The sequence below is a fragment of the Hyperoodon ampullatus genome (genome assembly GCF_949752795.1).
Source record: "Hyperoodon ampullatus genome assembly, chromosome: 15".
NCBI lineage: Eukaryota > Metazoa > Chordata > Mammalia > Artiodactyla > Ziphiidae > Hyperoodon > Hyperoodon ampullatus.
In genome coordinates, this window is record NC_136928.1 from 81840583 (window position 1) to 81864432 (window position 23850).

At 38.3% G+C, this 23850-nt stretch overlaps 1 protein-coding gene across 1 annotated transcript in view; it reads right to left on the reverse strand.

Annotated features, from left to right (window-relative positions):
- Positions 1 to 2293: 2293 nt before the first annotated feature.
- The window catches only part of TAF1B (TATA-box binding protein associated factor, RNA polymerase I subunit B), a 60050-nt gene continuing 38493 nt past the window's right edge, over positions 2294 to 23850 (reverse strand). Inside the window, exons 9-15 of the mRNA XM_079721313.1 lie at positions 21089 to 21236; positions 16288 to 16465; positions 15670 to 15716; positions 13055 to 13145; positions 9239 to 9309; positions 8462 to 8684; positions 2294 to 3635 (exon numbers count right to left, since the gene is read on the reverse strand). Coding sequence (XP_079577439.1) covers positions 3431 to 3635; positions 8462 to 8684; positions 9239 to 9309; positions 13055 to 13145; positions 15670 to 15716; positions 16288 to 16465; positions 21089 to 21236 — 963 coding nt within the window. The 3' untranslated portion in view covers positions 2294 to 3430. The remainder of the gene's footprint in view (positions 3636 to 8461; positions 8685 to 9238; positions 9310 to 13054; positions 13146 to 15669; positions 15717 to 16287; positions 16466 to 21088; positions 21237 to 23850) is intronic.

Here is a 23850-nt window from a genome sequence, read left to right on the forward strand (position 1 = left end):
AATCACCTGGAGCGCTTGTTAGCAAATTCAACTCTTTACTCAACTGAAGTACCATAGCACTTCAAATCATGGTGTTGATTCCATAAAATTCATATTCAAATAATTTTCCAGTTCAGATCTTTGGAGAGTAATGTTTTAAGTTATAGAAAGACATGCTTCTTATATACTCGCCCCAGTCCCACCCCTGAGCAGAGTGTTGTCACTTGTTTCAATAGCTCGTCTCTCTTTATAGCTAAGTAGTATTCCCTTGTATGGATATACACCACATCCATTCACCTGTTGATGGCCATTTGGGTTGTTTACTTTTTTTGGTGATCTCAAAGTTGCTAAGAATATCTGTGTACAAGTCTTTGTGTGGAAAATGCTTTTATTTTTCCTGGGTAGACACCTAGTAGTGGAATGGCTGGATCATATAGTAGATATATTTTTCACTTTTCAGAAACTACCAACCTGTTTTCTAAAATGGTTGTACCATTTTACATTCCCATCAGCAGTTGGGAGCACCAGTTGCTCCAAATCCTTGCCAACACTTACTATGGGCAGTCTTCTAAAATTTAAGCCATTCCACTGTGTGTGTAGTGGTATCTCCTTCTGGTTTTAACTTACTTTTTCCTAATAACTAATGATGTTGAGCATCTTTCAAGGGCTTATTTGTTCTCTGTGTATTTTCTCTGGTGAAGTGTCGGCTCAAATCTTCTGCCCATTTTTAATTGGGTTGTTTGCTTTCTTATTATTGAATTGTAAGATTTATACAGATACAAGCCTTTTGTCAGGGCTTGTTTTTGGTAAACTATTTTTTTGCAAATATTTTCCCCCAGCCAGTGGTTTAAATTTTCATTTTCATAACAGTGTCCTTTGAAGAGCAAAGCTTTCTCAAAAAGAGATAACCTGAATAACCCTATAGATATTAAACAAACTGAATTTATAGTTGAAAACCTTCCCACAAAGAAAACTTTCCCAATCCAGACCCAGATAAGCTTCACTTCACTATCTGCTAACAAGTTCCATACACTTAAAAATATTGAGACAGATTGCTCAAAGCTATAAAAAGTTTTCAGCACCCACAAACTGAAAAAAAAAATAAGGTTTTGCATGCATTTCAACCTTATGAGTTACATTTAAGCCTAATAAAGAAGTGTTACTTCCCTGAGTGAGTGCGCTCACATCTAAAAACTACTCAACCACAGGAAAAGCTTATCCACCTACTGCCTGAAAGGGAAGAGGGGGATTACTGCAACAGTAATAGCATGCATTGAGCACCTCCTATATGAAAGGAAGAACCCAACACAAATGCTTCTGGAAAACAAACAAGAAGAGAAGGGGATGCTTCATAACTCATTCTGTGATTACAGCATTACTCTGATACCAAAACTGGATAAAGAAATCACAAGAAAAGAAAGCTACAGAACAACATTCCTTATGAACATGGATGCGAAATTTCTTAACAAAATTTCAGCAAATTAAATTCAACAGTACTTTCAAAGGATAATAGATCATGACTAAGTGGGGTTTATCCTAGGAATCTAAGGTTGGTTTAACATTTGTAATTTAGTGTAAACTACCATATTAACTGGCTAAAAAAGAAAAACCTGCATCTCATAGATGCAGGAAAAGCATTTGAAAAAAAAATCAACATCAATTCCTGACCAAAACCTCTCAGCAAACTAAGGTAGATGGGAACTTGTTCAACTTCCTGAAGAGCATCTATGAAAAGCTTTTCTCTCTATACTAACTGCCTAGGAGACCCCATCTACTCTCACCGTTTTAAAATATTACTTATATGCTGATGATTCCTACATTGAAGAACTGAAGCTGATCCTTTTGACATAGGTTGGATCACATCTTTCTTTTGCTCAAAAATGTCCAATGGCTTCCTGTGACACACTTGGGACAAAAGCCAAAGCCCTTATCATGGCCTTGAAGGCAACCTCTTCCAAGCCATCTGTTACCTCTCTCCCCTTCAACCCCAAAACTCCAGCTGACCCAAACGATTTGCTATTCCCTGAATCCATCAAGCGTACTCCTGCCTCAGAGCCTTGGCGTGTTTCCTCTGCCTGGAATGATCTTCCTCTGGATGGCTACATGGCTTACTCCCTTGATTGTACTTCATACAGGTTGGTCTCGGCTCAAATGTCACCTCCCCAGAGGGTCCTCCGTCAATTACTTTTTACCAAATGGCCCACCTGATCACTTACCCTTTACTTTTTCTTCATTACACTTCATTACCCCAAATATTATTTATTTGTGGACTATTTGTCCCTGCCCAATTAGAATAGATGATCTTTAAAGGCCTTGTTCAGTCCTGTACCTCCAGGGTCTAGCATGTACCTGGAACATACAGAAGTTGCTCAGTAAGTGTTTATTGCATGAATAAATGAACTATGAATCAGAATGCCTCATTTTCCAATATCCTCACCAGGTATTATAAACCTTTATAATCTTTGCCAATCTAATATGTGGGAAATAATATCTCCATAATTTGTATTAATATGAGTGAGGTTGAGTATCCTATCATGTTTTTTAGCTTGGTCTTTTTTTTTTTTTTTTTTTTCAGAAAGCTATCTTTTCATATCCCTTGTTTGGCTTATCTTTTTCCTACTGCTTTGCAAGTGGCATTGATACATTAAAGGAATTACTCCTTTGTCCATCATATACTACAAATATATTTTCCCAGTTTGTCATTTGCCTTTGACTTTGTAGTCACATTATCAATCTTTTCCTTTTGGTTTCTGGTTTTGAGACATCTAAGAAAGTCCTTCCCCAATCCAATATCATCACAGCATTCACACTTGTTTTCTTCTAATACTTTATATATGTATATATAAAAGATTATAATGTTTAGATCTTTGATCCATCTGGGATTTATTCTGGGATATAAAGAGTTAAGGAAGTGATCTAGTTTAAAAAGAAAATTTAGCTTTAAAATACAATGAATACAAATTCCTGGATACCATTTACACATTATTATTTTAACAATGAGAACATTCATAATTTAAAAAATAAATTCAAACAAATTTCATCTGTTTTCTAATATACATTTTTAAAATTCATTCATTCATTTATTTTTTTTTTTTGCGGTAAGCGGACCTCTCACTGTTGTGGTCTCTCCCGTTGTGGAGCACAGGCTCCGGACGCGCAGGCTCAGCGTCCATGGCTCACGGGCCCAGCCGCTCCGCGGCATGTGGGATTTTCCCGGAACCGGGGCACGAACCCGCGTCCCCTGCATCGGCAGGCGGACTCTCAACCGCTGCGCCACCAGGGAAGCCCCCTAATATACATTTTAATAAGTGGTTTGATATATATATTTCTATGTATGTACATGCTTGCAACAAAATTCTATTTTTCACCAGTCTCTGTAATGTTATATTACAATTTGACATTACTGTCACTATTAAAATATTTTCCCCAGAAAGTTTCCATTTCATTTTTCTCAACATTTTCTTGCTTTCCTGGATCTTGAAGATTTCTTTTTTGTTGTACTGTATTTTGCTTTAAAAAGTCTCTTTTCTATTAAGCTCACTTCTTCATGGAGAAGGGAGGTCTTTATTCTTAGCAAGAAGGAGAAGAGATTTAGTATAAACTGATAACTCAGAGAAAAATTTGATTCTTCATAGGTTGTCACATGCTTACAATAGCTAGAAGGGGAAGAAAAAGGAAGACACTACATTTAAAGGTCTTTTAGAAACGTATGCATCCATCCCTTGAACATCCCCCAAATAACTTAAAAAAGATGTATGGTTAGGCTTAAAATAGTACTCTGAGCTGGAAGAAAACAGAACAATTTGGAAGGAATCCTAAATTTTATAAAGAAAAAAGATTTCAGCACTGTCCCTGGCCACCATGAAATGGGACACAGGTGGTACAGAGCCAGGTCTCATGACTTCTTCCACTCCAGGTGGGCCCCCCTCTTCTTATCATGGTCAAGGCAAACAAAAGCAGACAGGGAGAGATTCTGGACATATTTTAAAACAAACAGAAGAAAAAAAGTAATCCCCGACTCCCATCCAAAAGAAGTCATGAGGCTTAATAATGTATGTTGCAATTCTGTATGAATTATAGAAAGAAGAGTTTACAAAGCAATTTTGCTTATTTTAAAGTAGTAGAACCTGAATCTGATCAAATCTCTCACTACCATCAAATCTCTAAAACACTAATTAAAACTGCTAACTAACTCTATCAATCTCTAACTCTATCAAGGTATAAGCAGGGGGACAGGAGAACACCTTAAGTGGTATCATGGGCTGTAATCAGTAAAATCTAGACTATGGGAAACTGTACAGGACACATGACCTGGATTACTCAGTAAGTAAACTGCAAGGGGGAAAAAAGAAGAGATAAAGGGGGAATTTATGAATTAAAGCACTTAAGGGATATCTCTACCACCTGCAATGTATGGACTTTATTTGGATTCTGAGTTATTTAAAAAAATTACGTGACAATCGGGAAAATCTAGACGTTGGCTGCATGTTTGATGAGATTAAGGAATTACTATTAGTTTTTTATGTCTGATTAATGGCATCATGGTTTTATTTAAGAAAATTACAATGTATGGAATTTTCTTCCAAATAATCTGGGAGCAGAGGGGTGAAGGAGTTGGGGCATGGGGGAAGCAAGTCTAGCCATGTAGACAACTGCTGATGTGGGGTGGCTACGGGTACAGGGGCGTTCAGGATGCCGTGCTCTCTACTTCTGAGTGCAACTGAAATTTTCCAGGAGAAAAAGTTGTCAAAAACAAGTGAACAGTACACAGAGGATATAAATGTATAGATACTATGATTTATATAACATATATGGCCCTAAATTCCTGAAGGAATGTTTCTATTTGCACCACGAAGTTTGCCACCCATCAGTTGTGACTATGGGTAACTACTCTTGGTTCTTTCATCTGTAAAATAGGAAAAAATAACAGTACCACCTCATAGAATGGAAAAGAGGATTGCATGAGAATATATATGAAGCACTTAACCAATGGTTGGCACATAGTAAGGGCTCAAAAATGTTCACTTTCCCTACATTCCTTTAAAATTGATTTTTAAATTTTCACTTAAAATCTTAAGCCTATTTTAATAATACACAAAAAAGCTAATACCCGACTATGTTCACCAGTAGGAAATTTAAAAGCCTCAACTGTTTGTGCATTGACTGGTTTAATGGAAATCAAATATAAGTCATTTATGGTGCCCTCTTGCTTTTCTTCTTTTCTAATTTTTAATTTTAGCTATATTAAGAGAGATTCTTTCAGACAAAATATTACCAACAAAAAGGGTAAAAATATTGTTCTCTTGTCTAGGGACCATAAGGAAAACTCTATTTTTACAACAGAAAGCTAAAAAAAGGCATACGAAGTATCTGCTGCAGTAAGACTTTTTATTTCTAAGTTGAATCAATAACAATATCTTTTAAGGATTACATTCCTTATCATAAACTCAGAAAGTTTAAATTTTCCTAAAGTTTTAAGTGATAAAACCAAATATAATATATAATCATTTAAATTCATAAAGATTGTTGGCTCCGCCTCAGAGAAGAAGGATAAACACCTTCGAGTATCTGAAGTGCTCTTGCGGCCTCTCTCTGCTTAGTTCTCGAGGCCTGAGTGTTCTCAAAATTATTTTATAGTACAATGTTTGTCTCTTCTGAACCCGCAAAAATGAGTCCTTCTGTGTAACAAAATTCTCCATGTAGCTGAAGATCTGCTCTCTTAAGCATCAAAACATTTCATTGTGACCATTTTGGATGGAAATCTTTTAAAACTGAGTTATACATTATTTGGTTATTATTAAGCAAGGTATATTCAGCATGTTTGTTAAAGCCTTTACAATCATATTGTGACAACCTGTCCACTTTTATTGTGGAAATATTAGAAAAGACAGGTAAGAAAAACAAATCTAGAGAGGATGCACACAATTTGGGCACACGCTCTGTGTTAAAGCTGAGACATGGTCTGGTTTATTTAGTTCTGTGGAGCTATTGTGTGTCATGAATGAACTTCAGACCACTGTAATTTGAGTTCTTTTGTCTGCTTCTGCTTCTGATGCTGGTTCCTCTATTGTCTGTCAAATGAATATCATTTATATTTGCTGTCAAGACGCTTATCAGCAGACACCTCTCAGTCTCCTGCCTACTCTGTTTCTTTTGATGATGAGGAATTTGGAAATCAGACAACTCAGCCTGACAGAACACACCTCCAGGCAGAGTAAGCAGGCTCCGAGTGAGCTTTCTGAGAAAAGTGTATAAGCTTTAGTCATGGACTTAGTGACCTTTTTATAGGTTAGCTGAACCCTTTTTTGCTTACTCTGTGGTTCTAGGCTATGGTCTAAATAGGCAAGGTGATTTGACGGATAATTTTGGTGCATAAAATCATGGGATCATAAAATTATTTGTCTACATGGTTTGGTGTTCTAGCCTTGTAATTCCTGCAGAGAAAAATATCTTGGTTGTTTCATCTCTGACTATACCAAGGTCTATTTGTAACTAACTATCTTTAATTACAGTATTAAACCCATGAGGAACATCCAAAAGTCCACTGATCATGAGATGTGAAAAGTGTAGGGTACAGGCTCCCCTCTAACTTCCCCAGGCTGACTCTGCAGACAGAACAGCACCAGCACGCCACGTCCTAACTTCCCGGTCCTGTGTGTGGGCCCCTGTAGCGGGACAGGACTACAGCCTTTTCTCCACCTCTCGACGAAACCTTAAATCTTTTTTTTTTTTTTTTTTTTTTTTTGCGGTACGCGGGCCTCTCACTGTTGTGGCCTCTCCCGTCGCGGAGCACAGGCTCCGGACGCGCAGGCTCAGCGGCCATGGCTCACGGGCCCAGCCGCTCCGCGGCATGCGGGATCTTCCTGGACCAGGGCATGAACCCGTGTCCTCTGCATCGGCAGGCGGACTCTCAACCAGTGCGCCACCAGGGAAGCCCGAAATCTTAAATCTTAAAAAGCCATTGAACTGACTGCTCAAAGGCCTGTATCACTCCAGATGCGGAGCTGACTGGAGGTTGGGATTCTGGCCTTTCGTGGTTGCTATTAAGACAGTTATACTCCTTAACCATTCTAGACTCGGCTAAAGTTTTTTTGAGCAGTAAATTTTAATACAGATAACTTCCTTTTATTATCTTCTACTGTATTTTCTACATTTTATTTATCTTGATTGATACTCAACTCAGGAAGTTAAACTCTTCAACAGAAAACTAGTTTTGTTTAAAAAAATGATCATAGTTATCATTTATCGAGTATTTACTATGTGACAGACACCATACATCTCATTTAATTCTCATGAAAACCCTATGAGGCAGCTTCTATTTTCCATTCATTCATTCAACAAATACTTGGTGAGCACCTACTATGTGCTACGCACTGTCCTAGTCTCTGAGATTTTTCATTAAATAAGACAGAGTCCCTGCACTCAAGGACCTGACATTCTAGTGTGTGTATAATAATATAAATAAATATATAATAATGTAATAAATATATAATAATATGTTATATATATATAATAATATAATACATTCAATAGTGACAAAAGCTATAAGAAAAAAAGATAGGCAGGGGGGTTAGAGAGTGATGAGGTGTGTGTGGGTGTGAGGGCGGAGCTGTGATACTTTAGACAGGATGGCTAAGAAAGGCCTCTCCGAGGAAGTGAAATTTGAACAAAAACCTGAAAGAAGTGAGCCCCTGTAGACACACGGCGGAAGAGCATTCCAGGCTGAAGGTATAACACGTGCCAAGGCCTGCGCGGGGAGTGTGGCTGGCAAGCTCCAGGAACGGCCAAGAGGCCGGTGTGAACCTGGGTGGCGAGCATGGCAAGCGGAGGAGTGGGGAGGGCAGAGAAGAGCGGGGCTGGCAGGCCCCACGGGGTCTCCTGACTTCACTCGGAATGAGATGGGAGCTGCTAGAGGTTTTGAGCAGGGGAGGAGGGTCAGTACCATACCCTGCTTTTACCATCAGGGCAACAGAGCTGTAGATGGTAAATAACCTGCCCACATGAGCGAGCGGCAGGGCTGGGATGTGAACAGCTGGATTCACGAGCACGTCCTCTTAACTATGGGAATGTGCCTTACAGACAATTCCTATGTCAATGTGGGAATGAGATTAATATAAAAATATAAGGTTACAATCAGAAAAGTCTTTATAATCTAAAACTTCTTCCAGCTTTATTGAGATATTACTGACATACAACGTATGTGAGTTTAAGGAGTCCGACATGATGGTTTGACACATGTGTGTGTTGTGAAATGATTATCACCGTGAGGTTAGTCAACACCCCCATCCCTTAAACAATACTCAGTGTGTAATTCTGAGTGTCCTGATTCTAATTCCAACAAATAACCTATCTGGCTCTTACTACAACCAACTCCTTTAAATTATACATGGCCTTTTTTTAGTTAGAAAAGAATACTACTTCAGGCCAAACTAGAAGTTTCATCATGTTTTTTTATCCTGTCATTTCTAAGAGCATCACATACCTTTTACAGAATTTCTGAGTACTCAGCCAATAGAGGGAATTCTTGGTCATCAGTGACTGGCCTTTCTGCTTCAGGACTCCCTGGAGGCTATGCCCATGGAAACAAGTTCTATCACTGCCCTCTTCGGTCCAGCTGAACTGAAAACTTGAAGGGCTTTTTTTTTCAACAGTTGGTGTTGAATCAACCAGTGTGCTAAATTGTTTTTGTAGACTCACGACCATTTCTGGAAATGAAGGAAGAAAGAAAAGGAATAAAATAAAAACGAATGTTAAATCACGAATAAAGTCTGTAGTTTACTTGATAGTAATGTACCAATGTTAGTTTCTTAGTTTTGACAAATGTACCATGGTGATATAAGAGCATAACACTAGGGAAAACTGACAGTGGATGAGGGATGTCAAGGAACTACTTAAAAAGGCTTTAAAAAGGTGAATTTTAGGTTATGTATATTTTACCACAATTAAAAAGAAAAAAAGAGTGAACAAAAAAACCTAAAGGCAGTTCTCCAGATAAAGAGTTCTGAAAGTCATAGATATATGGCATTTTAGATTTTGGTGGAAGCTTAAGTTCTGTTTTGAATAATGCAATGTTCCTGAAATAAATAGATAAGATTCCTATGGACATTTCTTGCAGAGGATGATGTCTCTTTGGATGTGCATTGGAACACTTCCTAAAGAAGTGAAGAAAGTACATATGCATTTACTTTTCAAGTTAAGATACTTAGCTTTTCTACAACTGTGTTGTTACTGGGCGTTAACAAGAGGAAATGCAGCTCACCCCTTCTTTTATATACCACTGATCTGTCAATCGCTGAGTGGTAGAGTGGCTTTTCACTTTTCCATAGATACCTGTACAAGGTAGAAAAACATTTGGAGCAGGATGGAGAATAAATGGACCTCAACACATTTCAAAGAAGACTCTCTAAAGCAGTGTCTGAAATTCGTGATACCCCGTGTAACAGCTCTGACTTAGAATGACCTACTGACACATGTCTATATAGAGCTTATGATCTAGGAGTAGGCAAGTAGCACTGAAGGAGGCAGCAAGGCCACAGAAAGATAGGCTCCTCCCCAGATGCCATAAGATCCCAAAGAGACGATTAATTACATCAAAATGCAGAAACAGCTTCCCTTACCATAGAATTCCCTGCTGTCTGTTCTCATAAAGTGGAGCCACCTAAGAAATAACTGTTCCTCCCTGTCTTTGGTCAAATGCCCCTCTGCTGAGGATGAAGTTAGTGGTACTTCTGATTCTGATAACCTGTACAAAGTTAACTGTAAGTGCCCACCTTCTGAGGTAGAGGTGTAATCATGGTTAATAGGTGATGGTCTTCCTGAAAATTATGGGTGAACTAAATTTTAATGAACCATACCACATTTAAAATATTCAGAGAGCTTCTCATTTGTGATTCTTTCAAATATCTTTTTGTTATTTATTTTATCAAATAATAAGTGACAACATACTCAAGATAAAAAATCTCTTAATAATAAAGAAGTTCCCTAAACAGTCTAATCCCACGCCCTAGATAAACCCACTGTTAAAAATTCCTTGTGAATACCTAATCTAGATAGATTTTCTTATGTATTTATAATAAACGCCCATACAGGTAGCAATTATGCTATAGTCAAGGAGGCACTCTTACTTCCTTGGGGTCATATGCCCAGAAGATGGGATAAGTGGGCGATCTAAAATGATAATACTGTTTAGATAGTCCTTCTTTAAAAATTTACTTTACTTTGTTTACCTCTTCCCAAAACTACAAAAGCTACAAAAAACAGAGGTCCACTACAAAGTCCTAACATTTTCTCCAGGATGCCACAAAGCCCTATATGCTTTGTTTGTCCAGTCTCCCCACGTGATTTGTTTCCCCACTGTTAGAAATTAAGGTATAATTTACATGTAGTAAAACGGACCCTGTTCAGTGTACAGTTCCACTAGTTTGGATAAACACATACAGTTGTGTAACCACCACGATTAATCTACAGAACAGTTCCACACTCCAAAGATCTCTCATGCCTCTTGAGAGTCAACCCCCTCCATACCCACAACTGAAGTTGATCTCAGACAACCACTGATCTGTTTTTCTGTCCCTATAGTTTAGCCTTTTCCAGAATGTCATATAAATGAAATTAGACCATATCTAACCTTTTGAGTCTTTCATTAGCATACTGTATTTAGGATTCATTCATATTTCTGGATGTATCAGAAGTTTGTTCCTTTTTATTGCTGAATAGTATTCCATTTTACAGATATGCTACTGTTTGTTTATCTGTTTACCAGCTGAAGGGCATCTGGGTCGTTGCCAGTTTTTGGCCACAGTGAATGAAGTATATATATCTACATATATTCATATATAGATTTTTGTGTGAACTTAATCTTTTGCCCATTTAAAAACCTGCATTGTTTTCTTACTGTATGAGAATTCTTCATATATTCTAGATGCAAATCTTTTATCAGATATGTGATTTACACATATTTTCTCCCATCCTGTAGCTTCTCTTAACAGGGTCTTTTGAAGAACAGAAATCCTTTTTTCTGATGAAGTCTAATTCATCTTTTGTTTTCTTTTATGAATCATGCTTTTGGTATCATATCTAAGAAAATTTTTGCCTAACCTAAAAGGCTGCAAAGATTTTTGGCAAAAGTGCTTTGAAATTTTCCTCCATGTTCTTCTCAACATCTCCATGGAAACTGGAAGTCATCAAAGCAGTCTCTAAAGGGGTTTTTAGGCTTTCAACTACTGTTTATTAGTGTTTTTCATAATCCCTTGCATAGGAACCCATGCTTAATAACTTCTGACAATATGAAAGATGATGTCCAGAAGAATAGAGAGGAATATTAGAAACTTACGTCAACAGTGGAGGTGGGGTTGGGTAAACCAGGTAATCAGCGCGCACTGGGGCTCTGTGCCCACATGTCCGTCAGCAGTGACTTACATAAGTTACCTCGCTCAGCCCAAAGCACATACTCTATGAAGGATCTTGATAATGGATCCCCTGGACAAGCTCCTCCCTGGGGCCTGGTGTCTGTCTGGAAAATGCCATTTTGAAACTAGACGTACTTTCTTTGGTCACTAAATTCTCCCTTAAAGTAGCTAAAAGTCAGGAAGTCTTAGATGTGCAGGTGATTGTAGCACTGCAACATGAGTTTGGGCTCTAATAGCTATGTCTGAAGTGTAAGCTGTTGCCCAGTTTGAGTTCACGAATGCCTATTCGCTACTGAGACGCCCAAGTGGCATGGCCCCTGAATACCTAGCCTCGCAGTATCGGTCAAGACAACCCCAGCTGGCCCCCAAAAATGAAGGTCCAATGGCTGATGCTCCAGGACAACCTAAAAACACAGGATAACCTTCTGTTCTTGCTGCTACTCTTATACCTGCTGAGATCCGATGACTTCTCCAACAAGGACGAGGAAGGGCCCACCCAGTTCCCCGGGTGCCGGCGGCTTTCATTAGAAGTTCACCTCCTGCCGCTTCTCCCTCATTATCCAACCTGAACAGGAAGAAACTGCGCACCTTCTCCCCCTTTTGCAAGGATCCTCTCTCCCACGGCACTTTATTCATCCCCGTAAGCCCGTCTCTCTGTTTAAAAGCTCTCCTAAATTTAGAGGAAAAATAATCTAATTCTACCTGCAGAAACTGAAATTTAGTTCTTAGTTAAGAGTATAAGGCAGGCATTACTAGCCCTATTTTATTGATGAGGAAACTGGAGCTGAATGAATTATCATTTTAACTAATTTGAGGAACACTGACTTTTCTCAAGGGATATAAAATTACTTGATCAAATGAGTACTATTGTAAATTTACATAAAGTAGAGAGATGTTAACTTTTTCTTCAAAGTCTCACAGAGACTCCAAGTTCTAAGAATAGATATAAAACCGTTCAAATCAGAGATCTATAGCAATGTACCCTATATTACATAAGATAGTGTCTCTGAAAATTTATGAGCTATGTTTTAGTGCACTGAGGCTAAGAATGTAAGTCATTTGCCCACAGTCAAACAGCTGGCTGTAACACAATCAGGATTCAAGCCCCGCACTGTCTGTCTCTAACGCTAGGCTCTTTCCACTCTACCACAATGGACCCACATCAGAATGAGAGCTCAAAGTCAAACAGTGAGACTGACTGAATTAAGTATACTACTGTCTTTCTGCTTTCCTTTGTTTTGATTTTTATAGGGAACTTTTTTTGGGGGGAACATTCCAATTACATATGTCACAGGTTGACATTTGTAATCTTTGTAATATTGGGAAGCACAGGTGGGAAATGATCCACTCTGAGAAAGGAAAGAGGGAGGAATATCAGAAATGCAGAAGGGAGTCATGCGAACCATAAAAAGTTGATGACTAAGTACAATATGGTACCTGGATTGGATCCTGGATCAGACGGAGGACATTAATAAAAAAGGACATTATTAGTTTAGTTAATAGTAATAGAAAGAAGAAAAAAGTTAATTTGGATAGATGGGTCAATAGTTCTAGAAAAAATGTCACAGTGCTGGTGAGTCTAAACTGATGAAACTTCAGCTTTCAAATGTAAAGTAACAGACTTGAAAATAAAGTAGGTAAATCTAAAACTAGAAGAGATAACATACTTTGCCCTGGCTTCCTCCCATTTTTGTTTTTTTTCATCAATAGCTTTCTTCATAACTTGGTACCATTTTCTGAAATCAAACCATGGCTTATCTGAAAGAAACGAAATCCATGATTATTAACCAAATATGTCACATTATTATAACACACACTGTTCCTCTGAGTCTCCACTCACTGATGTGACTCAGCATTTATATACCAGCCCTTGGAGATTACGGAGGGAGGTGCTGCTGTATCCAAGCTCTAACACAACTGCTGAGCGACCTGCCCTCACTCCCTTCTCTGAGTCCCTACCTGTACTGTGGCCCTAACTAAATTATACCAAAACCAAAAATGTCTGCTTCTCCTAGATTTGACTATTATCCCCCTGAGAATAGAAGACATATTTTGTTTATGTAGAAGACTACACAATCAGGCCTCTTCCTCCTGACCCAAATCCCAGCACAGTGCCTGGCACAGGGCGGTGCTCCAATATGTCTAGGAATACATGAATTAAGGAACAAACGGTGGCTGTATGTGTGCAATGGCACCAGGCTTCTAGTTTCATCAGCTCCTATTTCTGTTCTTCCTAAGCCTAATCCAAATCCAAAGACTCTAGAGATAAGTAAGAAAGTAGATTGCATTGGACAGGTGGAGTGAGTGTGTGTTCAAGATGTCAAGGTGAGATAGACAACAGAATTGAATACATAGTCGAGCCTAAAACTACACTCCTCACTCTTTTATTCAATCCATGTGGGGAGATGGGAAGAGTAGGGAGGAAAAAAATGAAATTAAAGGTAAAGCAGGAAAGAGGCTTAGAGAGTGAGGAAGTTTGAAGAAAGGAAGGCTGACAGGAGGAGGATGGCTGAGTGAAAGGCTGAATTTTTTATATATTCTCTAATGAAGATAGTCTACCTTCAATGTCTAGTTAAAAATCTTTCAACTGGCCAATATAATCATTACTTATGGCCTTGTAGGCCACAGAGCAACAGAGCCACAGAGGACAGGCAACTACCAGAAGAGCTACAAGGAAGAAGGAAAACTATAACAATGAATAGAACACAAGGTTCTTTGACCTTAAGTGAGTCATAACTTCTTAAACTCCTCATCAGTGATGTGGGAAGGCAGGGGACAGTGGACAGTTAGGGAGCAGAGAGAATGGGGACCACAATCCCTGCCCTGCTGACACTGTAGGTTTATTTTGAGGGTCACAGGAAGATAATATGTCAAAGCATCCTTTACTCTAAATGTCTACACAGTCTATGAAGGCCCTTTAACGTCAGAAAACATCTTGTCCAACCTTTTACTCTATGTAGGAGCCAACATGAAGCAATGTGCAGAAAGAAGCATGCTGCACATATTCTGGAAAGAACACACAAACTAACTGCCACCATTAAATCTAAGCTCCTGAAACCAATGAACATATATGTGGAATCTTAAAAAACAAGTCAAACTCATAGAAATAGAGTAAAACAGTGGCTGCCAGGGGCTGAGGGGTGCGGGAAAGAGGGCGAGATTGGTACAAGGAGACAAACTTTCAGCTATAAGATGAATAAGCTCTAATGTAAAACATGGTGACTATAGTTGGTAATACTGTATTGTATACCTGAAATGCACTAAGAGAGAACGTAAATATTCTCACACATACAAAAAGGTAAATATGAGAGGTGATGGATGTGTTAATTGACTTCATGGGAATCCTTTCACAATGCAAACACATCATATTGCTACAATGTACACTTTAAATATCTTACAAGTTTATATGTCAATTATACCTCAAAAAAGCTGAAATTAAAAATAAAACAATGAACATAAATCCTAGTGAGAACATTAAGAAACTGGAATTGAATGTAAGAATTCATGCATTTACCACACTTTATTAAGTGGATATTAGTCCAGTCACTCTGCTAGATATTAAAGATACATTAAAAAAAAAGTAAAAAAGATATGGCCCTTCCCTCTAGAAGCTCGCAATCTACCTACTTGTCTGCCTGTCTGTCATTTACACAGCAGTCACTATGCGGCAGATACTCCAGGCACTTTACAAATACTGGCGGCCTAACAGGGATAGACATGCTTAGTCCGCTAGTTACGATTCAGTGTTTTAAACAACTAAGAGAAGTCTGGACAGGAGTGGCTGTGGCAGGGTCATCGGTTCTGGTTTGGGAAGAGGTGGGCTGGGGAGTGGGTGTGAAGAGAGGCTGAAGAGGGCATTTATGTTGCATCTTGAAGCATGAAGATGGACTTGCCAGGGATAGAAGGAGTTAGGGGGTGAGAAGGAAGGAACACTTCAGGTAGAAGGACCAATGTGAGCAAAGGTTGAGGCACTGGAATAGACGGTACACTCACAGCGCTGCCAGGAAGTTCACGGTCTAGTATGGCTAGTGAGTAGGAGCTGGGAACTAAAAAGCAGGCTGGCCTTTACACACAGTAGGAAGTCACTGAGGTTTTTTAGTAGCCTTGAGATATAATTAAATAATTATACATATAAAACATTCTGGTACAAGGTACAATTTGTATATATGTATATGTATATGTGTATGTGTATATTTCTCAAAGTTTCTTCCCTGTATTTATTGTATCTTTTAATCCACCATTTACAATCACTTTGAATTTGATTCATAAAAAAAGTAAGTACCTTCTTCATTCTTTTCATTATATTTCTCAGCAATATTAGACAAAGACCTGGAGATACAAATAAACAAATCAATTTATTTAGAAATCATTTATTGGAAGACAGTTAAATTTTGAATTCTTCTGAAGGAAACGTATAGAACAGTACTTGAAACTGATGCCAACTTTTAATGGAGAAGCTATCACTGAAACAGGGAAGGAGACACTATAAATACTGCCACTCTTTGTTGGCATTTTAAGACTCTTTTACTTTCCAAAATAATCTTTGAAGACACGTAGTGCCAGAAGCCTAAAGGTATACAGATGAAGTGCTAACTGACTCTTTAGGATGTGTGTATGATGATTTAAAACTCAGGCATCAGTAGAGCCGTGAGAAACACGTGTGTGCACCTAAGAATAGGAAGAAAACGTGATCCAAACAACCTACTATGGGAAAATGAGATCTCTCACAACTAGCTGAGTCAAAATGTTACATAAGAAGTAACTGTTGCTACTAGTCAATGTTCTATTAACACCTGAGAGTCTCTATTTTCTACTGAGATGTAGCATATGGATTCCTTTACCCTGAAGAATTAGGTAAAAACAATACAATTGTTTCCTCATAAAATCGACATACACTTACCATTCTAAATTGTCATCCAGTAAAAAGAGCAGTTTCAATACCACTACAATGACAGCTACAGCTTGTACATCATATTTAACAGTTTTTGCTTTTTTAGCTATAGGATCAAATGTTAGAAAATCCACTTCTCCCATTCCAGTCACTTTTACCACGTGGCAGGTTAAATCATGCATTTCATCTGTTGAAGAATAAAACAGTAAAATGTGAATTAAATTCTCTGGCTAACTAGACTATACTAATGTGTATATCTATGAGATAAGCTTATCTTAAAATAAGATACTATGCTAGAACTCTGAGACATACATTTTGTAAATAAAATAAACCAAGAAATGATATTTGTATAGAAAAATGAACGGTTGAATGCTAGCAAGGAGTATCTTCTCCTATTTTCACTTCCCCAAACATCTGTTATTTATAGGATACATCTTGCCACCTAATGCACAGCCACACATCGTTTTTCTATTGTTTCATCCATGTTTCTTGCCTGTGTTTCTACAGCAATTTGCATTTACCTGAAACTGACTCTCCTGTAAGACCAAGAGCTTCTCTAAAAACGCACACTCATTCACCAGCAGGAAGCCTGGCTAGCACACTGGAAGCCTGATGTGCATCTCACTAGCTGCACTGCTTTCCCAAAGAAACTATATGCTCAGCACAGACTGCATCTATTATTCAAGGCTGAATAATGTGGGACTTGGAGCCAGAAAATCTACGGCCTATGTATTTAGGTTTTCTAATCATTAGCTTTGTGACTCCAAATTAGAGTCACCTAACCTCAGTTTCTTAATTTGTAAAATGGGTTATGGTGAGGATAAACATTCAATAAGATAGCACAAGTGAACATACTTTGAAAGCTCTAAATTACTAAGCAAATTTCTTTACTCACTAATTTAAGTACCTAGGATGTACCATATTCTATTTTAATTAAATTCAAGTAGAATGGCTATTATTTATAAAAGCATAATAAATTGTATTGTACTGAATCTTCTACACGCATTCAGTCATTATATCCTATTGATTCTATTCTCTTAATGTAGTATACAATACTTTAATTTTATAATAGTATATATAATATTACACACAGCATATATATTACCATATATAGTATATAGTATTATATATAGTATATATTATTATATATAGAATTATTACTATAAAGAATGGCATTTCTTGAAAAATGTCTCCCCTATTTATTTAAAATTAATTATCTTGAAACTGTTTCTCTTATGCCAAAAGTACAGAGTAATAAAAAAGCAAGTGGAAGACATTATGAGGAAGGACGCCAGGACAGCAGAGAAAAACTAAGCAGTACAGGACGCTGAACTGAGCATTATGTGGAAAGAACACCAGCTCTGGAATGGGACGGCTGGGTTGCAGTACGCACTCAGCCATCTACCAGCCAGGCGTCGCTCAGCTTGCCCATGTTTCATCTGTAAATGAGAATACCCACCTGCCCCCGCTTCCCACCCTCACAAATGAGGTAACATAGATGGAGGCACTTTGGAAACTCTGTAATAAAGTTCCCCACAAATTATATACTGATTGTGAAAGCTGCCAGAAGTTCTCTCTGGCAGGCTCCTCAGTCCCAGTATGAGGGACAATACTAAGAAATGTGTTTGGAGTTCACTCAAAGCCATCAAAGAGGCAGTGCTTACTCAGTAAGAGTGTGTGTGACATGCTTGCTAAAACCTTTCTACCGAGTTCAGAGACGACACTGTCACACGTAAAGGCACTGAGGAGGGGCATTTGTTGCCCCAGTGTGCTTAAAACCACTTTTAGCTTTCCGGGAAAGGGTCAAATACACAGGTTTCTTCTTTTTGATCAACAGCACCATAGAACTGATAGTACTGTAGACAGCAAACTTTAGATTTTGAATGGCAATATTCTAGAGGTCTTCTTATAATCTTACGGGTGCTTTGTCAATCAATGACACATTTTACAATATAAATCCTAAGGTGTAAGGACTTCCCTGGTGGTGCAGTGGTTAAGAATCCGCCTGCCAATGCAGGGGGCATGGGTTCGAGCCCTGGTCTGGGAAGATCCCACATGCCGTGGAGCAACTAAGCCTGTGCGCCACAACTACTGAGCCTGCGCTCTAGAGTCCGTGAGCCACAACTACTGAGCCCACGAGCCACAACTACTGAAGCCCGTGTGCCTAGAGCCCGTGCTCCGCAACAAGAGAAGCCACTGCAATGAGAAGCCCACGCACAGCAATGAAGAATAGCTCCTACTCGCCGCAACTAGAGAAAGCCCGCGAGCAGCAACAAAGACCCAATGCAGCCAAAATAAATTAACTAATTAATGAAAAAAACAAAATCCTAAGGTGCAGGGACTATTACATGTTAGTCTGTTGATCTATTTTGTGTGTTGTTTCCCCCCCCACAATTAAGTAATACAAACTCAGTACAGGACATTTACAAGATACATAAAGGTAGAAGAAAGGAAAAAAGGCATTGCCATAGCTTAGAAAGAGCACTTCAATATTTTGGTATATTTATTTCTAATATTTTAATGAATATTTTAATTTTATGTAGCTATGCTTATATATAATTTTATAATTTGGCCCATTTCATTTTTTATTATAACAAACATTTGCCATGTTTTATATACTCTTCACAAACATGATTTTAAAAGCTGCATAATGTTCCACTGAATATACATAACATTGTTTACTTAAACATTACCTTTCTGTTGGATATTTATTTCTAATTTTTCAGTATAAATAAGCAGGTCAATAACATTTGTGTATAATTTTTTTTCTATATTTCAGATTATTTCTATTGAACAGTTTGTGAGAAGTAAAATTTCTCTATCCTGGTTCTTTTTAATACAGTCTCCAAAAAGGCACTTAAACATATCAGATGCTAGTAGTGTCTCTCTGCCTATTATAATGGTTTTAATTCTACTTGTTACTCTCAGGAAGAGTTAGGTAAGAAATAGTATTAAATCACACACACTGGTCAGAAAATACTGCCACCCTCATCTCTGTCCAACAGCAACTACGTGAGCTAGACACTTTCCATAACCCAGCCCGTGTCAGTTACGTGTTGGTAATTCCTTGTATTCCTTCCATATCTTAGCATTCCCATTATAAGCTCAGGATTTTGGAGTATATGAGAGAACACAGGAGCTTTCCATATTTTGAAAGAACCATCAAAAAAGTAAATGAAAAAACCAAAATCCAAAACAATAATCTGATCTATGTAACATGCCAAAGCGCAGAAATCAGACTTTACAAATTCTGGAATCTTTTTTAAAAAAATTAATTAACTTATTTATTTTTGGCTGCTACGTTGGGTCTTCCTTGCTGCGCACGGCATTTCTCTAGTTGCGGTGAGCGGGGGTTACTCTTTGTTGCAGTGCGCAGGCTCCTCATTGCGGTGGCTTCTCTGTTGTGGAGCACGGGCTCTAGGCACGCGGGCTCAGTAGTTGTGGCATGCAGGCTCAGTAGTTGTGGCGCACGGGCTCTAGAGCACAGGCTCAGTAGTTGTGGAGCAAGGGCCCAGTTGCTCCGCGGCATGTGGGATCTTCCCGGACCAGGGATAGAACCTGTGTCCCCTGCATTGGCAAGTGGATTCTTAACCACTGCACCACCAGGGAAGTCCCCAAATTCTGGAATCTTAATCAAATAGCTGGTGACTTCTGAAATCTTAACCAGAGACGTACATTCCTTAGCTTAATAAATGATGTATTTGGGGCTTCCCTGGTGGCGCAGTGGTTGAGAGTCCGCCTGCCGATGCAGGGGGCACGGGTTCGTGCCCCGGTCCGGGAAGATCGCACATGCCACGGAGCGGCTGGGCCCATGAGCCATGGCCACTGAGCCTACGCGTCCGGAGCCTGTGCTCCGCAACGGGAGAGGCCACAGCAGTGAGAGGCCCGCGTACTGCAAAAAAAAAAAAAAAAAAAAAAAGACGTATTTGAAAAGTTTAAATTACTTTTTTCCTTTTCAAAAAAAATTTTAAAAGTACAGACTTAATATTTACATTTGCATATATATGTTATGCCAATTTATGTTTATGTTTATAGTTAAAATTATACCATACATACAGTTTTACATATTGCTTTTTTCATATAACATATGTATTTTCCTCCCCTATTAAAAATACATTCAATCACATTTTTTATATTGCTTAAGCAATAATATAGTCACACCATGTTTGTATTTTCTGTTAAGAATAGAAATCCTGAATTTCTCACATTTCTAGTTTAGCAAGAAATTCAGGAATGGATTCCATCGGCAGATTCCATTCGGGTTACCTGTGTCTTGGTATAATGTGAACAACAGCTAGTAAGGCTGTCTTCACATTCTGTGTTTCATCCTACCAGACTTGGAACTCAATTTCTTTTAGGGACTGGAAATAGCAATATATTAGCAAACAACAAAAATGTTACCATAGATTAACTTCTGGGATTTTTAAAATTAGAATTCTTTATGTAATAATCATGCTTCATGCAAATGAAGAAGTGCTGCTTTTCTGGGGGGAGTGGGTGCCTAGGTAATTAATAACTCATACTGAAACATGTGTTACTTTACTTGTACTCAGCAAACTTACTGTAAAAACCGAACATATTCTCTCAAACTTATCCCTCACACCAAAATAGAACTCATTATTTCTGAAGTGTCCTTTTACCCATTTTAAATGGTCCAAAATATTTTAAGAAAGGATTTTAAAATTAAGCTTCATGTTACTATGGACCCCGTCAAGTGACTCTAATAGTCTCTGATTTGAGAAGATGCAATATATTGTTCATAATAATTTAGTAAGTCAAAGCTTGCTCATTATATACATCACTCACTTACCAGGGAGATTGACTTCCATCAAGTATTTCATACACAAGATGTTTGGATGAAGATAGCAGTCTTCAGTTATGTCTGGAAAACGTGGCAAATCTAAAAATATGGCAACTTCAATTATTTTTTTATAGATATCTTCATAGTTAGGCCAAGACTGGAATGAAAAAGATAGTCAAGGTAGCAATTTTTGAAACACAAATTATTTTAAAAACTACTTTCTGATTTTAAAAGTAATATGGGGACTTCCCTGGTGGCACAGTAGTTAAGAAGCTGCCTGCCAATGAAGGGGACATGGGTTCGAGCCCTGGTCTGGGAAGATCCCACATGCCGCGGAGCAACTAAGCCTGTGCGCCACAACGACTGAGCCTGCGCTCTAGAGCCTGCGAGCCACAACGACTGAGCCTGAGCTCTAGAGCCCGTAAGCCACAACTACTGAGCCCGAGTGCCACAGCTACTGAGTCCGTGTGCCTGGAGCCCATGCTCTGCAACAAGAGAAGCCACCGTAATAAGAAGCCCATGTACCGCAATGAAGAGTAGCCCTCACTCACCACAACTAGAGAAAGCCCATGAGCAGCAACAATGACCCAATGCAGCCAAAAAATAAAATAAATTTAAAAAAAAGTTTTTTAAGTAAAAAACAACAAAAAAATAAAAGTAATATGTATTCATTGAATAAAATTTGGAATGTAGAGAAAAGCACTAAGGGGAAATGCCCATAAATCCCAAATTTCCTCACCAAGCAGTTTTAAACAGTAATAGTGGTAAATTAAAATCTATCTGGCTCATAAAACTCTTACTGGCCTTACCCATGGTATAGTGAAATCATTACTTCTTGCCAATCATGGAAGAATCTGGTATACAGCTGCAACCCAACTGGAGTTACAATGTCGTCATAATCACTCCAAAGCACGACTTCCCTCTCACCCTCCTTCACCAGCACCCTCTCACCAATCTTCAAATTCACAGCTAACAGATTTAGCTCAGTGTTACATAATATTCACATGCTTCTATGCGAGAGATGACACCAGGGTTTAAGTCTAATAGATAAAAATGTGCAATTCAATCTTCTATTTTCCCACATTAAGAGCCTATAAAAGTGTCTTATAGAATTCAGGAAAATCTATGAGCTAATATTAATAAATTAATTCTCTTCACTTTAAGATCACCCTTGTAGTTTATTGGGTATGCTACTTATATTTCTGCAATTTCCAAACATTCTTCTTATTAATACTACATATAATTTTTCCTCATTTACTCATCCACTCACATAAAAATATTAAATTTAGAGTCTATTCTATGCAAGATACTTTGGGAAATATAAAGATGAATAAAGTGATCTCTTCAAGGAGTTTATACTCTAGAAAAGGGATCAGGGTACAAAAATAACTATAGAATAAGATAGAAAGTTATCGAGTACTACAAGCAAGATTTTTTTTTTAAGGCTTATGGGATTTCAGAAAAACTAACATTTCTGATACGGCAGGACCCCATTAAAACTAGGCCTAAATACAAACATTCTGAAACCTGTTTGGCAGTATCTGTTAAAGTTGAGTGTGGACATATTCTACAGCAAAGCAGCTCTAGCTACATATACCCAACAGAAATGTGCATGCAGTCCATGAAAAGACATGCACTAGAATATTCATAACACTATTTGTGAAAGTCCCAAGCTAGAAACTACCCAAATGCCATCAGCAATAGAGTAAGTACAAGAATAACTATCTAGTAAATTTTGATACAGTCTCACAGTGGAACATTATACAGCAAACAAATGAATGCTCTACATGCAACAGTATGAATGAATCTTCAAAACATAATGTTAAAAGAAGCCAGATGCAAAAGAGAATGACTCCATGTATGTAAAGTACAAAACTTAGCAACTCAGCACCGAACTTCTAGTCCATACGGTTAGAAGTCAGGAGAGTGACTGATTACTCTTGGAGTCGTGGAGGTAATGACTGCAAGTGAGCATAAGGGTGGAGCTCCTAGGGTGCTAAGGTTGATTCCTGATCTCGGGGCTGGTTCAGGTTATGAAAATTCATCAGGTTGGGTACATGTGTGATATGTTCACTTTTCTGTAGGTATGCCTAGTTAAAAAAAAAAAGTGGTAAGAGAGAAAGATAATATCAGTTCAATAAACTATTTTGTGTAACAGAATCACTTCATACATCGCCTTGTAGGAGAAATAATCTAACTGGCAAATTCAGAGTTGGAAAGACCTTTGAAAGTATATGGTCTAACTTTACAAAATCCCCAGCAGGTATATGTCTAGCCCTTCTTATAAATCTCCAGTGATGGGAACTCAATACCTTCCCTGAAGGTAGTCTATTCCATTTTTAACAGGTTTAATCATTAAAAAGTTCTTCCTTATTCTAAGCAAAAATCTGTTTCCCAACAATTTGTGCCAATAATACCATTATGTCATGTCTTGCCCATTTTCTAAATGTGTGAAGGTGTTTGGAAGCCAACTGAAGGAATGAGTATTTCTCTGTTAAATGTTTCTTTGGTACATTCAGCTCATATGCAATTATAAAGCACAAGGAAATGCTTTATAATGGTACAAGAGTATGCTTATAGGGACTTCCCTGGTGGTTCAGTGGTTAAGAATCCATCTTGCAATGCAGGGGAAGCTGGTTCGATCCCTGGTCTGGGAACTAAGATCCAGCCCGCCGCGGAGCAACTACGTCCACGTGCCACAACTAGAGAGCCCGCACACCGCAACTAATGAGCCTGTGCACTGCAACAAAAGATCCCGCATGCCGCAACTA